This window comes from Carcharodon carcharias, chromosome 11 (genome assembly GCF_017639515.1).
Source record: "Carcharodon carcharias isolate sCarCar2 chromosome 11, sCarCar2.pri, whole genome shotgun sequence".
Lineage (NCBI taxonomy): Eukaryota > Metazoa > Chordata > Chondrichthyes > Lamniformes > Lamnidae > Carcharodon > Carcharodon carcharias.
Genome location: NC_054477.1, coordinates 108,846,995 through 108,863,881, shown reverse-complemented (window position 1 = coordinate 108,863,881; position 16,887 = coordinate 108,846,995). Strand labels below are relative to the sequence as shown.

Genomic DNA, 16,887 nt, shown 5'->3' with positions numbered 1-16,887 from the left:
TCAAATTGACCTTCACAAACATGGCCGCCGCGATGGCGGTTTGCGCTCGCTCTCACTGCGCAGGCGCGGTAGTTCCCTCTTGCGCTCTGATGGTGACTCTTTGGCGGCGGTGCTCCCGACTTCTCGTTCCAGAAGTTTCTCTAATTCGGCGGCGCTCGGAGGAGCGAGATGGCGGCGGAGGGGTGAGTGTGGTGGCTTGGCATTGGTGATGGCGTTACTTGCGGTCCTAGCAGTGAGTGCTGCTAATAACTGCCCCTCCCCATTTTTTGATCCTTTTGTTTTGACAGAGTTTTTACTGATCAGTTCATAGCAGGAGGTCCGGAGAAAGCTCTGGAGGTGAGTGAAAGCTTTTTTCCGTTTAAACGCGCGGCCTGTTAGTTCCTGATGTGGCGAGAGTTGGCTGTATACAGCCACTTCGCCTGGGCCTTGAAGATGTGGAGGCGAGACCGAGCCCGGGTGCAGCATAGCCGTAGGGCAGCTAATTGGAACAAAATACACATTTCACATTCATAGAAACTCGTAATACAGCAGGAATCCATTCTTTGATATACTTAGCCGATTTTTTCCTAATCATTCATGGTTGTAAGTATTGCTGAAAAGGCCAGCATTTATTCCCATCCCTAATTGCCCTTGAGAAGGTAGGTGGTGGTGAGCTGCCTTCTTCAACCACTGTTGTCCGTGTGGTACAGGTACACCGAAGATGATGTTCGGAAGGGAGTTTCAGGGTTTTGATCAGTGACAGTGAAGGAACGGCGATACCGTTCCAACTCAAGGTAGTGTGGGGCTTGGAGCAGAACCTGGAGGTAGTGGTGGACCCAATGTGCCTGATGTGAGTTTGGAAGGTGCTGTTGAAGGTACATCGACAGGTTACCTAGGCCCTCAGCTCTGGAATTCTCTCCCTGAATCTCTCTACACCTGTACATTACTTTCCATCTTTAAGACTTTCCACTTAGAGCCTAACTCTTTCACCAAGTTTTAACCATCTGCTCATATGTCTCCTTAGGTAGGTTAGTGTAATTTTAGTTTATAATAACCCTGCAAAGCACTTTGGGATGTTTTATTATTGATAGAGCAAGTATTCTGAAGGCTTGATGTGCTTAAGAGTTGATAAGTCACAAGGGCCAGATACATCTGAGGATACTGAAGAAAGTGATGGTTGAAATTGCTGTGGCACTGGTCATAATCTTCCAATTCTCCTCGAATACAGGGGTGGAATTGGAAAAGCATTGGAGGATCCTGAATACTTGATTAGAAAATTTCACCCTTGTTTAAGAAAGGGTGTAAGGATAAGCCCAGCTACTACAGGTCAATCAGTTTCACCTCAGTAGTGGGAAAGCTTTTGGAAGCAATAATCTAGGTCAAAATTAACCAGTTGCTTGTAGAAATGTGAATTAATTAAGGAAAGCCAGAATGGGGTTTAAGGTAAAATTGTGTTTAACTAATAGGTAACAGAGTTAGTGAGGGTGATGTAGTTGATGTTGTGAATGTGCACTTCTGAAAGGTGTTTGATCCAGTGCCACATAACAGGCTTGTCAGCAAAATTGAACGCAATGAAATAAGATGAGGAAGAGCCAATAGACAAGTAATCCAGAGGCCAAGGCTGATACAACGGTGTCACTGGTTCAGATCCTACCGCGGCAACTAGTGGAATCTGAATTCAATCTTAAAAAAAAACTGTGCAATTCAAAGCTAGTCTTGGTGATGGTGCCATGAAACTATCATAGATTGTCATAAAAACCCATCTGGTTTCCTTAAGGGAAAGAAATATGCCAGCCTTACCTTGTCTCGCCTATGTGTGACTCCAAACTTACAGCAATGTGGTTGACTCTTCACTGCCATCTGTAATGGCCTAGCAAGGGTAGTTAGTTCAAGGGTAGTTAGGGATGGGCAACAAATACTGGATTTGCCAGTGACACCCGCATTTAAGGGGCAGTGGAAGCATAGATAGGAAGCTGGCTGAGTGACAGGAATCAGAGATTAGTGAGGTGGCAGTGGCATAGGGGTAATGTCACTGGATGAGTAATTCAGAGGCTCAAGCCTGGGGCCACTGATTTAAATCCCATGGGTGCAAATGGTGGAATTTAAATTTAATTAGTTAAAACTTAATTAATTACCATTGAAATAATTAATTAAAAGTTAGTTCCAGTGATAGGAACAATAAAATCATTGTCAATTGTCATAACCCATCTGGTTCGCTAATGTCCTTTGGGGAAGGAAATCTGTCCTTACCTGGTATGTAGCCTTAATTGCCCTCTGAAATGGCCTAGCAAGCCACTCAGTTGTGCCAATTGTGTCAAACTGCTACAAAATCAAAAAGGAATGAAAATGGATGGACCACTCAACATTGACCTCAGTACACCTAGCCTTGTAAATCTGGCAGAATTTTCCTTCCTAACATCATAGCATCTCTCAATGCAGAAGAGGCCCTTTGGCCCATCGAGTCTGCACCGACACACGAGAAAAACCTGACCTACCTACCTAATCCCATTTACCAGCACTTGGGCCATAGCCTTGAATGGTATGACGTGCCATGTGCTCATCCAGATACTTTTTAAAGAATGTGAGGTAACCTGCCTCCACCGCCCTCCCAGGCTGCGCATTCCAGACCATCGCCACCCTCTGGGTAGGAAAGTTTTTCCTCACATCCCCCCAAACCTCCTGCCCCTCACCTTGAACTTGTGTCCCCTTGTGACTGATCCTTTAACTAAGGGGAACAGCTGCTGCCTATCCACCCTGTCCATGCCCCTCATAATCTTGTACACCTCGATCAGGTCGCCCCTCAGTCTTCTCTGCTCCAACGAAAACAACCCAAGTCTATCCAACCTCTCTTCATAACTTAAATATTTTGTCCCAGGCAACATCCTGGCAAATCTCTGCACCCCCTCCAGTGCAATCACATCCTTCCTATAATGTGGCAATCAGAACTGTACACAGTATTCCAGCTATGGCCTCACCAATGTTCTATACAACTCCTACATGACCTCCCTACTTATGTAAGCTTTGCCTTGATTTATAAAGGCAAATGTCCCATAAGCCTTTTTCACCACCCCACTAACATGCTCCTCCGCCGTCAGAGATATATGGACACACACACCAAGGTCCCTTTGTTCCTCAGAACTTCCTAGTGTCATGCCATTCATTGAATACTTCCTTGTCAAATTACTCCTTCCAAAGTGTATCACCTCACACTTCTCAGCGTTAAATTCCATCTGCCACCTGTCTGCCTACTTGACTATCCCATCTATATCTTCCTGTAGCCCGAGACACTCAACCTCACTGTTAACCGCCTAGCCAATCTTTGTGTCATCCGCAAACTTACTAATCCTACCCCCCACATAGTCATCTATGTTGTTTATATAAATGATGAATAATAGGGGACCCAGCACAGATCCCTGTGGTACGCCACTGGACATGCGTTTCCAGTTACTAAAGCATCCTTCTGACATCATCCGCTGTCTCCTACAACTAAGCCAATTTTGAATCCACCTTATCAAATTACTCTGTATCCCACGTGTATTTGCCTTCTTTATAAGTCTCCCGTGTGGGACCTTGTCAAAGGCTTTGCTGAAATCCATATAACCAACATCAACTGCACTACCCTCATCTACACACCTGGTCACCTCAAAAAAATTCAGTCAAATTTGTTAGGCATAACCTCACTCTGACAAAGCCATGCTGACTGTCCCTGATCAAACCATGCCTCTCTAAGTGGAGATAGATTCTCTCCTTCAGAATTTTCTCCAAAAGTTTCCCAACCACTGACGTGAAACTCACTGGTCTGTAGGTCCCTTGCTTATCTCTACAACCCTTCTTAAATAGTGGAACCACATTAGCTTTTCTTCAGTCCCTGGCACATCCCCCGTGGCCAGAGAGGAATAAAAAATTTGGGTCAGAGCCCTTGCGATCTCCTGCCTTGCTTCCCTCAGCAGTCTGGGACACAAATCATCGAGACCTGCAGATTAGTCCACTTTCAAGCCTGCCAACACCTCCAATAACTTGTCACTTCCTATATCAATTTGCTCGAGAACCTCACAGTCTCTCTCGCCGAGTTCCATACCTTCATCCTCATTCTCTTGGGTGAAGACAGATGTGAAGTATTCATTCAACATCTTGGAGGCTTGTGCAAAAACTGGGAAAGCTGTACCATAGGCTAGTCAAGCAACAGCCTGACATTGTCATATGCATGGAATCATTGCTTGCAATGTCCCAGACACCACCATCACCATCCCTGTATGTGTACTGTTCCAGTAGCAGGACAGACCCACCAGAGGTGGCAGCACAGTGGTATACAGTCAGGAGGGAAATTGCACTTGGAGTCCTCAAAATTGACTCCACCCCCATGAAGTCTCATGGCATCAGGTCAGACATGGGCAAGGAAGCCTCCGGCTGCTTACCAGCTGCCAACCCCCCGCTCCCCCCTGCTGATGAATTAGCATCCTTCCACCTTGAACACCACATGGAAGAAGCAATGAGGGTGGCAAGGGCACAATGTACTCTAGGTGGGGGATTTCAATGTCCATCACTGAGAGTGGCTCGGTAATATGACTAATGACCAAGCTGGCCGAGTTCTAAAGGACATAACTGCTAGGCTGGATCTGGGGTAGGTAGTGAGCAAACCAACAAGAGGGAAAAACCTACTTGACCTTGTCCTCATCAATCTTCCTGTTGCTGATGCATCTGCCCATGACAGTATTGAAGGAGTGACCACCACATAGCCCTTGTGGAGACCATAAGATGTAGGAGCAGAAGTAGGCCATTCAGTCCCTCGAGCCTGCTCCATCATTCAGTGAGATCATGGCTGACCTGATAATCCTCAATTCCACTTTCCTGCCTTTTTCCCATAACCCTTGATTCCTTACTGATTAAAAATCTGTCCATCTCAACCTTGAACATATTTGATGACCCAGCCTCCACAGCCCTCTTTGGTAAAGAGTTCCACAGATTAACTACCCTCAGAGAAGAAATTCCTCCTCATCTCTGTCTTAAATGGACGACCCCTTAATCTGAGATTATGCTCTCTGGCCGTAGACACACACACAAGGGGAAACAGCTTCTCAGCATCTACTCCATCAAGCTCCCTAAGAATCTTATATGCTTTAATAAGGTCGCCTCTCATTCTTCTAAACTCCAAAGAGTACAGGTCAAACCTACTCAACCTCTCCTCATCAGAAAATCCTTCCATCCCCAGGATCAGCCTAGTGAACCTCCTCTGGACTGCCTCCAATGCCAGTATATTTTCCCTTAGGTAAGGGGGCCAAAATTGTTCGCAGTATCCTAGGTGTGGTCTAACTAGTGCCTTGTGTAGTTTTGGCAAGACGTCCGTATTTTTATACTCCATTCCCATTGAAATAAAGGCCAACATTCCATTTGCCATCCCTATTACCTGCTGAACTTGTATGCTAGCTTTTTGAGATTCATGCACGAGGACCCCAAATCCCTCTGTGCTGCAACTTTCTTCAGTCTTTCTCCATTTAAGTAATATTCAGCTCCTTTATTCTTCCTCCCAAAGTGCATAACCTCATACTTTCCCACATTATGTTCCATCTGCCATGTTTTTGCCCACTCACTTAACCTATCGTTAACCTCCTGTAGACTCTGTGCCATTCTCACTGCTTGCCTTCCCACCTATTCTTGTGTAATCTGCAAACTTGGCAATAGTACATTCGTTTCCCTCATCCAAGTTATTAATATAGTAAATAATTGTGGCCCCAACACTGATCCCTTTGGCACTCCACTTGTTATAGGTTGCCATCCTGAAAATGCCCCTTCCGTATCCCAACTCTCTTTTTTTTAGTTAGCTAATCATCTATCCATGTTAATATACTACCCCCAACACCATGGGCTCTTATTAAGTAGCCCTATGTGCGGTACCTTATCGAATGTCTTTTGGAAATCCAAATATATTCCATCTACTGGTTCCCCTTTATCTATCCTACTTATTACCACCTCAAAGAATTCTAATAAATTTGTCAAACATGATTTCTCCTTCACAAAGCCATGCTGACTCTGCTTGATTATATTATGTCTTCACATTGAGGATATCCTCTATCATGTGGCATGGTACCATGAGGATATCCTCCATCATGTGGCATGGCACCATGATAAATGGGAAAGATTTAGAATTTATGTAGCAACTCAAAAATTGGCATCCATGAGGCACTGAGGGTCTTCAGGAGAAGCAGAATTTTATTCAACTATAATTTGTAACTTTGTGGCCCAGCATATCTCTCATTTTCAGCAGAATTTTAATATCTGTATTAACTTGAGTTTAACATCAACACGTTTGTTATGCGTTATTAATAGAACTAAATGCAGTTTAAGTAAATGGAGCACTTTGTAGCTCTAAATGTAGCACCTACGGGAGAATGCAACAAATCTATATTGTTTTAAACCATCTGATCAAAGAACATAGGTTAAGTGGCATACTCCAGTGCATCTGACAGAAAAGAACCAAAGCAATAACAGAGATATTGCCGCTCCTGTGTAAGTATTTCCATATTCCAAGGCTGATGAACGGCTATTCTGCAGAACAGCCACAATGGAGAGTCTTAACCTATTTGCAGATTCCTCCATCACCATCAGCTTGGGTGTTCAACTCTGCTTCAATGAAGAGTGCAGGAGGGCATGACTGGAGCAGCACCAGCCATACCTAAAAATTCAGTGTCAACCTGGTGAAGCGATAACACAAGACAACTTGCATGCCATACAGTGGAAGCAGAACGTGAAAGGTAGCTAATCAATCCCACAATCAACGGATCAGATCTCAGCTCTGCAGTCCTACCGCATCCATTCTTGAAAGGTAGTGGACAACTAAACAACTAACAGGAGGAGGCTCCACTAATATACCCATTTTAATGATGGGGGACCCCAGCACAACAGTTTGCAACCATCTTCATCAAAAGTGCCAAGTGGAAGATCCATCTCGCCTCCTTTGGAGGCTCCTTGCATCACAGATGTCAGCCTTCAGCCAATTTGATTAATTCCATGTTATATCAAGAAATGGTTGAAGGCGCACTGGATACTTCCAAGGCGATGGGCCCTGACAATATTCTGGCAGTAGTACTGAAGACTTGTGCCCCAGAAAGAGTCTTGCTCCTAGTCAAGCTGTTCCAGTACAACTACAACACTGGGATCTACCTGACAATGTGGAAAATTGCCCAGGTGTGGCCTGTCCAGAAAAACAGGGCAAATCCACCTTCACCCATTACTGCCCCATATGTCGTCTCTCTTATCATCTGCAAAGGTGATGGAATGTGTTGTCAAAGTGACAGCATTCGACCGAGTATGGCATCAGAGGACCCCTAGCAAAACTGAAAATGGTAATCCGTGGTGGGGGGACCTCATCATTGGTTGGAGTCACACCTAACACAAAGTAAGATGGCTGTGGTCATTGGTTGTGTTCATTAGGAGCAAGAGAATGCCATTTGGCCCTTTGAATCTACTTTGCCATTCAATAAGATCATGGCTAATCTGGTTGTGGTCTGAATTCCATCTGACCCCCCCAACCTCCCCAATAACCCTTGACTCTCTTGTCTATCAAAAACCTGTCTAACTCTGCTTTGAATAAATTCAATGACCCAGCTTCCATTGCATGCTGGGGAAGAGAACTCAAAATAATTCTCCTCATCTCACTCTTAAAAGGGAAACCCCTTAGCTTTAAACAGTGCCCTGTAGTTCTAGTCTACCCCACAAGTGGAGACATCCTCCTGATATCTACCCTATCAAGTCCCCTCAGGATCTCACATGTTTCAGTAAGATCACCTCTCATTCTTCTAAACTTAAATGGGTGTAGCCCCAACCTGTTCAACCTTTCTTCATAGGATAAGCCTTTCATCTCAGGAATGAGTCGAGTGAACCATATCTGTACTGCTAATGTAATTATATCTTTTTTCAAATAAGGAGACCAAAACTAAGTATTTCATATGTGACCTCAAGAAGGCCCTGTGCAGCTGCAGTAAAACTTCTTCAACTGCTGCGTCAGTGACCATCCCTAAAATCATAAGGTCTAAAGTGAGGATGTTCACTGATGCAGCAAGACCTGGGCAACATTCTGACTTGGGCACTAAGTGGCAAGTAACATTTTTGCTACACAAGTGCCAGGCAATGATCATCTGCATCCAGAGAGAATCTAACATTCAATGGCATTGTCATCACCAAGTCCTCCATTCAAAATCCCGGGGATTACCATTAACCAAAAACTGAACTGGACCAGCCATATAAGAAATAGTTAGATGGATGGATTAGAGAAACTAGGGCCTTTCTCCTCGGAGAAAATATGTTTCAGAGGAAATTTGATAGAAGTGCTCAAAATCAAGAATAGGTAGAAACTGTTCCCATTGGTGGTAGGATCGGGAACCAGAATACACAATTTACGGTAAATGGTAGAAGACCAGAAGCAACAGGACGAAAAACCTTTTTTAAGCAGTGAATGGTTAACATCTGGAATGTACTGTTTTGAGTGTGTGGTGGAGACAGATACACTTGTGGATTTGAAAGGAAAGTGGATAATTAATTGAAGACTGAATTTTCAGGCCGACTGGGAAAAAGCAGAGGAGTGAGGCTAGATGAGTTGCTCTGGCAGAGAGTTAGCACAGATACGGTAGGCTGAATGGCCTCCCGTGCTGTAAACATTCTAAGTACAAGTTATTGCTGTGGTGCATCCTGTAGATGATTGTGTACATGATGTGCCTGTGGTCAAAGAAGTGACTGCTTCATGATAGATTGGGTGCCAGTCAAGCGGGTTGCATTGTCCTGGATGGTGTCGAGCTTCTTGATTGTTTTGGACCTGCAGTCATCCAGGTAAACGGAGAATTTCCTCTCGAACATGACTTGTGCCGTATTGATGTCGGCGAGGCTTTGGCAAATCAGGGGTAAGCGCACTGGACGATACCATGTTACTGACCAGCTCTAGTAGTCATGACATTTATTTGGCTGGTACTGTTTGAGTTTCTGGTCAGTGGTGACTTCCAGGATGTTGATGGTAATGCTATTGAGTGTCTCTTTTCTCCATTGCTGTTGAAATTATCTTTTTCAAAGTTTGCTTTTGGAAGTTACAAGAGTGGTGGGAGCAGATTCAAAAGTAAGACACTGCATTTCTCTGTATGTCACCTACGGTTCCTTTGCCAGTTATTTTAAATCAGTGTCTTTGTTGCTATCTCTCTTACAAGAAATTCCGCCCTCCCATTCTAAAGAAACAGCTGAAATTGTAAACCCCACTTACTATTTCTTGTTCCTGTTCTGATTATTATTGTTTCACCACTTCAACCTTTAGACGATGCGTGGGTGTCCTCTTAACATTCTGGAACATTGTTGTTTTGCTGAAAATATTAGCTGCCAGACACACTTTTCTGACCCATCATGTTTGAATTACATACATATGTGGGAATTACTTGCATGTTTAATAAGTTGTAATGCTTCTCAAGTAATAACAAGATACTAGTCTCTCATTGGTGGTGGCAGCAAATCTGTTTATACTAATGTACTGGCCAACTTCAACTCACCAACTTGACTGAGCAAAGCAGCATTTGCATGACACAGATCGGCTGTATTGGTTAGACATATTAGTTTATTGTGAAATCAGGAGTATTGCCATGGATTGTGCATGCACAATCACATAGTGGTTAGTATTGAGTAAAGTTTCATGTCTCATCAGTAGTGAATGGAGAAGGGGTTGACTTGTACTGGAGTTAGTAACAAGCAAACCAGATGGTATCTATCTTGTTATTTGAGTTCACTTGTTGTAGAACAATGCAAATTATTATTGTGTAGAACTTCTATGATTGGGGAGTTTTGTGAACCATGCATGTGAAGAACACCACATTTAAATAAGCTTACAAAACACTGCAAATCTGGCAGCATCTGTGGAGAGAAGAAAAACTCTCTCAGGTCAGTAACTTTCCAGCAGAACTCCGTTTCTGCTTTTAAGTAAGATATTTATTCATGTGGGCTCATTACTCCTTAACTAAGATTGAAAAACCTATACAGACACCCAGCAATATGCATGATGAGGAATGGTTCCCAAAGCACATTTTGGAGGATGTGGTCAGCCTGCAACTAGAAAGGAATAGTGAGTTAGAGGAAGGGAAATGGGCGACCAACTGCCTGAGGAAAGGGAGAAGGAAAGGAGGACAATTCTAGCAGAAGATTCCAGGCATATAAAGTTGTCTGTTATAATGCCGGATAACTGATATTAAGGACTGCCCTTGTGATTTACCTTCCAGGTCAATGTAATGATTTCAAAGGACAGATGATTCTTGAGGAAAGAGATGATAGCAGCAAGATGAAGCACGTGGTAGTTATAGTGGAATCAGTTGGGGACCAATGCTCCTTTTGTACAGTCTGAAATTGTCTCTTGTATCTAAGTGACAGCGTGTATGTTTGGGACGTAATGGGTAGAGAAGGTTCAAGAAAGGAAGTGTGTGCAGCCTTGAAATCATTCTTCCCCTTTGAGCCAGGGACATGGGAAAGAATAGATCAGAACTCTTGCAAAGGAAGTGAGCCAGGCGTATGATTAATAAGCAAGTTCTTTAGGGTGTTAACCTGAGGATACCGATCTTTTTAAGTAAAAGCAGATGAGACATATCAAAATGTGGCTAAACAATTGGTGTTCAAGATGGTTTCAGGTTTTTAGAGCACTAGGACAAGTTCTGTGGAACTATACAGATGGGATGGGCTTCATCCTTTCAGTGGGATATAACTTAAACTTGTAAGGTGGGAGAGGCACAAAGCTTAGAACGTCTGTAGAGAGCTGGCACTATTAAGAAGAATGGACTTTACAGCTTTTGTCGAAACTTTGACCTGACTGATGCCATGTCCTTCCTGAACACTGTCTCAGGCAGAACCAGGCTACTGACAGTGTGACTTCTGTTTGATCCTCAACTGACCCTCTGACCCCCATGTACTCAGCGTCTCAAAGTATATTTACTCCTGCCTTCTGTAATATCATGTGCATTCATTCAACCTTGGACCCTTTGTTGATGAACTATTATTCATGCGTTTCCTTGCCAGACTCAACTGTTCCAATATTCTCTTGGCTGACTTTGTTTTCCATGTTCTTTAAACTTCAGCTCCTCCATAAGTCCTGCTTATATCCTGTCCCACACTAAGTTTCCCTTCCCCAGAGCCTTTATGCTCACTGGCCAACACTAAGTTCTGGTCCTCAATGTATCACATTGTGAAATCTCATCCTTGTATTTAAATTCTTGCACATCTTTGCTCTGCTCTCTCTCTCTCTCTCTCTCGCTCTCTAATCTCCAGCCTTACAACACCATCATGCTTTAATTTCCTCTTGTCCAGCATTTGCAGCTGTGCTTTTAGCCTGCATCCATGAAATTCTATTGCAGAATTCCTCTGTTTCTCTACTGACAATGGTAGAAATGCAGGTTCCTTTAAGAGCAGACCAGGACAAGCTTCAGAATGAATTGATAGATGATGCTCATTGAAATCTGTACTTAAGAGCTAGGTTTTTCACCAGTAGATGGAGGGTGGGGGGGCTGCTTTTGCTTCTGGACAGGGAAAGGACCCAGCAGGGAGGAGTGGAAACTGGTATTTGTACTGAAATATAGTTTAACAATAAAATAGTTGGGATTCACAGAATGTCTTGTGTTGCCTGATTTGGTAAATGGATATCCACTTATTAGACATCCACAACCCTCTTCCTTAAAACCCACTCCATTGACAAGTATCTAGTTACACTACCTACTATCTATATTGGCAACTATTCATTTCTGTTTGATTGCACCTCTGTGCATTTTAATCTCTCTGAAGGTGCTTTGAACCAATACCTGTAGATATCCTGTATCAAAAGTGCCTTTCCTGCATGACCCTCACCCACCCACAGAAACAGGGATCAAAAGACTTTCCACTACAATGGGTATAATTTGGCCTGCTATGTTCATTGCTGAAAACAACTTCATCTAACATATAACCATCTTTTATCCTACTACCTTTTTTGAAAAAATGAGAGAACGTATTTTGCTTAAAAACATGTTGAAAGTAACTTTCCAATTTTTGTGAAAATGTCATGTGATTATAAAATATGATGAAGGATATGCAAATTAAAATATTTAATTTAAAATGCTCCATGCTTTACATTCTAGCAGATGTTTCATATCTCTGAACACAATGTATTCTTGGAAACTTGGATGTGTTGTATGCAGCTCCTACTGTAACCCTATATATTCACGAACATCCTGTTACTATAAAGATAAATCCATGAGGTTGTGAATAATGATCTGCAGGTAAAAGGAAAATAAAGCTATGAGCCTCATCAGAAATAACATGGCCCATTCTTAATCTTTTCTGAAATCTACACTTTTGTGGGAGTGTATTTTTTTTGTTTATTAGCTACACTTGGAATGCTTTATTTTAGAACTGAGCCCTTGGTAGTTTTGTTTCAGTAGGGTTGCTAAGTTACATTGCTTATGAACTGCAGTTTTGTTCTTACAGGAGCTGACTGCAGCAATAGAACAGGATTCGGATAAAGCAGAATATTACTGCCAAAGAGCCTATGCATATATATTGCTTCAGAATTATAAAGGTAAGTTTAACAATATCGCAAAGTGTCCTCATTTTAGAATGTTGGCAAATATGGTTTTTAGGAATAAAAAACAGATTGGACTTGTCCTAGGTTCTGAGAGTTTGCAAACCTTTTGACTCTTAGTGAGTTTAGTGAATTTAGGGTATATTTCTCGTTGGTGATCAAATCAATAGACTGACTCGAGGAACCCTGCCTCATTGCCTATTATAGGGATAGGTATTCCATCTTTTTTCTGTGGGCATTGCTCATCCCTAATTACCCTTGTTCAGAGGGCAGTTAAGAGTCAACCACATTGCTGTGGGTCTAGAGGGTCACATGTAGGTCAGACCAGGTAAGGACAGCAGATTTCCTACCCTAAAGGACATCAATGACCCAGATGGGTTTTTTTACATGGATCGGCAATGGTTTCATGGTCATCATCAGACTTTTAATTCTAGATTCTTTTATTGAATTCAAATTCCACCACCTGTCGTGGCAGGATTCAAACCCAGGTACCCAGAGCATTACCCTTGGTCTCTGGATTACTAGTCCAGCGACAATAGCACTACGCCATCGCCTCCCCTAAATAAAATGGCATAGATTTGTCAGCAAAATCCAAGGTTTATAGGACAGTAGCAGCGTGGGTACAAAATAGGCTGAGACAGAAAACAAAATAGTGATGTGACCAGTTTCAGGCATCAAACTGAAGAAGGACATGTTGCCCTTGGGGAGAGTGCAATGTAGGTTCACCAGACTGATACCTGGATTCCAGGGGTTAAATTCAGAGGGGAGATTACACAAACTAGGATTGTATTCCTTATAATTTAGACGGTTAAAGAGTGATCTGATTGAAGCTTTCAGAGTATTGAGGGGAATGGATGGAGTAGCTATTTCCTCAAGTAGGGGAGTCTAAGAATAGGTGGCATAATCTAAAATTTGAAGCCAGACATTTTAGAAGCTATCATCTCCTGTATCGTATGGCTTTAGGAGCAGAAGCTGTCATCACAGTCTTATTGTCAAATTGCCTAACCAGTCCAGTTCCCTACTGGAGAGCAAATGTAACTCCAGGATGGTGCCCGCAAATTCAATCACTACACCACCACCTTCCCGAGTGGAGGGTAGAGAGGTTGACTGTTGGGCGGTGTGGGGGGTGTGAAGAGAGAAGTTGGGTGTTGGCGAAAGAGATAGAGTAGGTTGGGGGGAGGTGCAGAGAAAGAGAGAGCCTGTGTTGGGGGTGGGGGGCGGAGAGAAAGATTGAGCGCGGGGTGGGGGCAGAGAGAGAGAGCGAGCGAATGCATGGTGGGGGACAGAGAGAGCGAGCGAGTGTGCGAGGGGAAGCGGAGGGAGAGGGGGTGTGTATGTGACTGGCTGACTTGCCCTCAACTTCGCATACCAACACAATCGCACCCACCCACACAGTGCATGTACGCGTTAGTGAACTTCAAGAGATTGGTAGTGAGTGTGACAAACAGACTCCAGCCCTCACACTGGTGTTCTTTATTAATTACTCTTTTTAAAATAATTTGTTACTTTATTTTTGCTCAGCAGCTTTTCGTTCTTTATACCTCAACTTTATTTTGAAATTCATGTTTAACGTTGTGCCAAATCTGAAATTTGCTCATCGGCCCTTGAATGAAAAACAAATTTTAAATGTGCCCCCTTCGCAAGTGACAAACCTGACATAAGGGTGGCCAGGTGATATGGGCTCTGTTGTGAAGAATCGCAGAACTTTAAGAAACACTCACACAGCAGGCCCCACATGACGAAGAGGAATGAGTCTTCCAACAAAACAAATGGTTTTGTTTCAAAAGTTGTAACGTGTCCTAACTCATCAAATAACTGCTGTAGTGAGGGAATGTGATGTTAGTGAAAAAATGGTGCAAGAATGGAAGACGAAATAATCTGCCCTGAAGGAGATGCCCGAGAGCAAATGTGCCATGAGAACAGGGAACAATCATTGACACGAACTTGAGAGGCATGTATCAGACCGGTTTCATCGTGATTAGAAATGCCATGTGTATATATGTACTTTATATAGGCCAAATCAACCTCTGAGCCCAGTGAAAACGTCAGAGCTAGTCGCTGTAGCCGCTTTATGGAACAAAAATGTCTAGTGTTGTGGCAGAAGACCAAGATCACTTGGAGACTACCCAAAGACATCAGTGCCAAAATTACTAGTTTCCAGTGATTCTTCATCAGACATTTGCATAAACATAAGTATCCATAATGCCACATCGGCACATGGAAGAAATGCCGAGCAACCAACTGTAGTGGAAAGGTTCAGAAGCCATGGGACATGAGAAGACAAGATTCACAGTGGCACTGGCCTGCATGGTCAACGCAAAGAAATTAAAGCTTATGGTAATTTTCAAACATAAAACCATGCTGAAAATCAAATTCTCTGCTGGAGCTTTTGTGCATGTCCATGACAACAGTCGGATGAATGAGCTTGGAGTCAAGTAATGGATTGATATTGTTTGGAATAGGCGTCCCAGTGGCCCAGATAAAGAATGCAGCTTATTAGTGTGGGCCATACTCAGATCTCATAAAACTGATGAAATCAAGAGGTACTTGCAAACAAAAGAAACAGCCACATTGCAATTATACCAGGGGGTCTAACCAACATCAAAAGCTTAACATTTAGATGTGTGCCTCAACAAGCCATTGAAGGATCATGTTCATACCGAATGGAAAAGGTGGATGGTTGACGTAGTAAAAACCCTCTGAATAGAAATGTGCATGCTGCTCCACTTGATGTTTTGTGATTTCGCCACCAAATTGGGGGATGCGATTTATCAGCAAACAGTTATCAGATCATTCAAAAAATGCAGGATGTCCAGTTCAGTTAATGGAGAGGAAGATGATTTGTTGTAGAGGGGATGATTCTGAATTGAAAGCGCCACATCTTATCCAGAGTGGGATCCTTCCGATGATATAGTAGCCCAAGTGACTCAATGAATTAGGTTAACTCGTCGGATACCGTAGATGATGAATTTGATGGATTTCCTTGTGTTTAAAGGTATCTTTGTACAATTACTTTCAATAAACGGTGCTGCCGTTAATTTCAATAAACTGTGCCATGTTAATTTGATATGAATCTAGTATTTTTTTCACACTTCAAAATGGCAACTGTCCACTTCCACACTGCAGGTTCACATTTTATACTTGGCTTATAATTCAACCCCCATTTCTGGAACAGTTTTTGGAGGCTTCCAAGGTCAATTTATGCACCACAATCTATGGTAGCTATACTCAAAGAATTGTACCTTACAGACAATCCCAGATCCCTCCATCACCATCCCTGAGGTGGTGGCACAGTGGTATGTATACTGTCAGGAGGGAGTAGCCCTGGGAATCATGAACATTTATTCCGGAACCCATTAAGTTTCATGGTGTCAGGTCAAACATGGGCAAGGAATCTGCCTTCCGTCGAAGAGCCATGTTGGACTGAAATGTTAACTGTTTCTCTCTCTCCACTGATGCTCCAGACCTGCTGAGTTTTTCCACCACTTTGTTTTTATATCAAGGAAATCTGATACTGATCATCACCTCCTGCCCTCTCTTGCTTGTTGAATTGGTGGTACTTCATGTTAAATACAACTTGGGCGAAGCACTGAGAGTGGTAAGGGCAAAGAATGCACTCTTGGTGATGGGCATTGGAGCCCTCCAAAGTGGCTCGGTAACACCACTACTGACTGAAATGACCGAGTCCTGAACGACATATCTGCCAGACTGGGCCTGTGGCACATGGTTAGAGAACCAACAAGAGGGAAAAATCCATTTGATCTCTCTTTCCTGGCGCAGATGCATCTCTCCGTGTCAGTGTTGATAGGAATGACCAACACACAATCTTTGTGGAAACAAAGCCCTGACTTAACGCTAAGGATACCGCCATGCTAAATAGTATAGATTCAGATAAGATCTAGCCAGCTCAAAACTGGGCACCCGTGAGGAGCTGTGTACCATCAGCAGCAGAATTGTATTCAAACACAATCTAACCTGGCCTGGCATATCCTTCACTCTACAATTACTATCAAGCCAGAGGATCATCCCTGGTTCACAAGTACTGGAAAGCATACTAGGAGCAGTCATGGGCCTATCTGTGACACTACAACACAAGACTGCAGTTATGCTAAACAATGGGAGCAGCATGCAATAGCCAGAGCTAAGCAATCCCACAATCAACGGATCAGACAAACTATGCAGCCTTGCCACATCCAGTTCCAAATGGTGATGGATAATGAAACAACTAACTGAAAGAGGAGGCTCCACAAACATCTCATTCTCAAAAGGTGGGGGAGCCTGGCACATCAGTGCAAAAGACAAGGCTGAAGCAGCCGTTTCAGCCAGAAGTGCCGAGTGGAAGATTA

At 43.2% G+C, this 16,887-nt stretch overlaps 1 protein-coding gene across 2 annotated transcripts in view; it reads left to right on the top strand.

Annotated features, from left to right (window-relative positions):
- Positions 1-17: 17 nt before the first annotated feature.
- The window catches only part of sugt1 (SGT1 homolog, MIS12 kinetochore complex assembly cochaperone), a 146,380-nt gene continuing 129,510 nt past the window's right edge, over positions 18-16,887 (top strand). The window contains exons 1-3 of one of the 2 annotated variants that reach the window (XM_041198954.1): positions 68-182; positions 288-336; positions 12,448-12,538. In XM_041198954.1, coding sequence (XP_041054888.1) covers positions 169-182; positions 288-336; positions 12,448-12,538 — 154 coding nt within the window. In that variant the 5' untranslated portion in view covers positions 68-168. Of the gene's footprint in view, positions 183-287; positions 337-12,447; positions 12,539-16,887 lie in introns of both variants that reach the window. The other variant, XM_041198953.1, reaches the window with a different exon arrangement.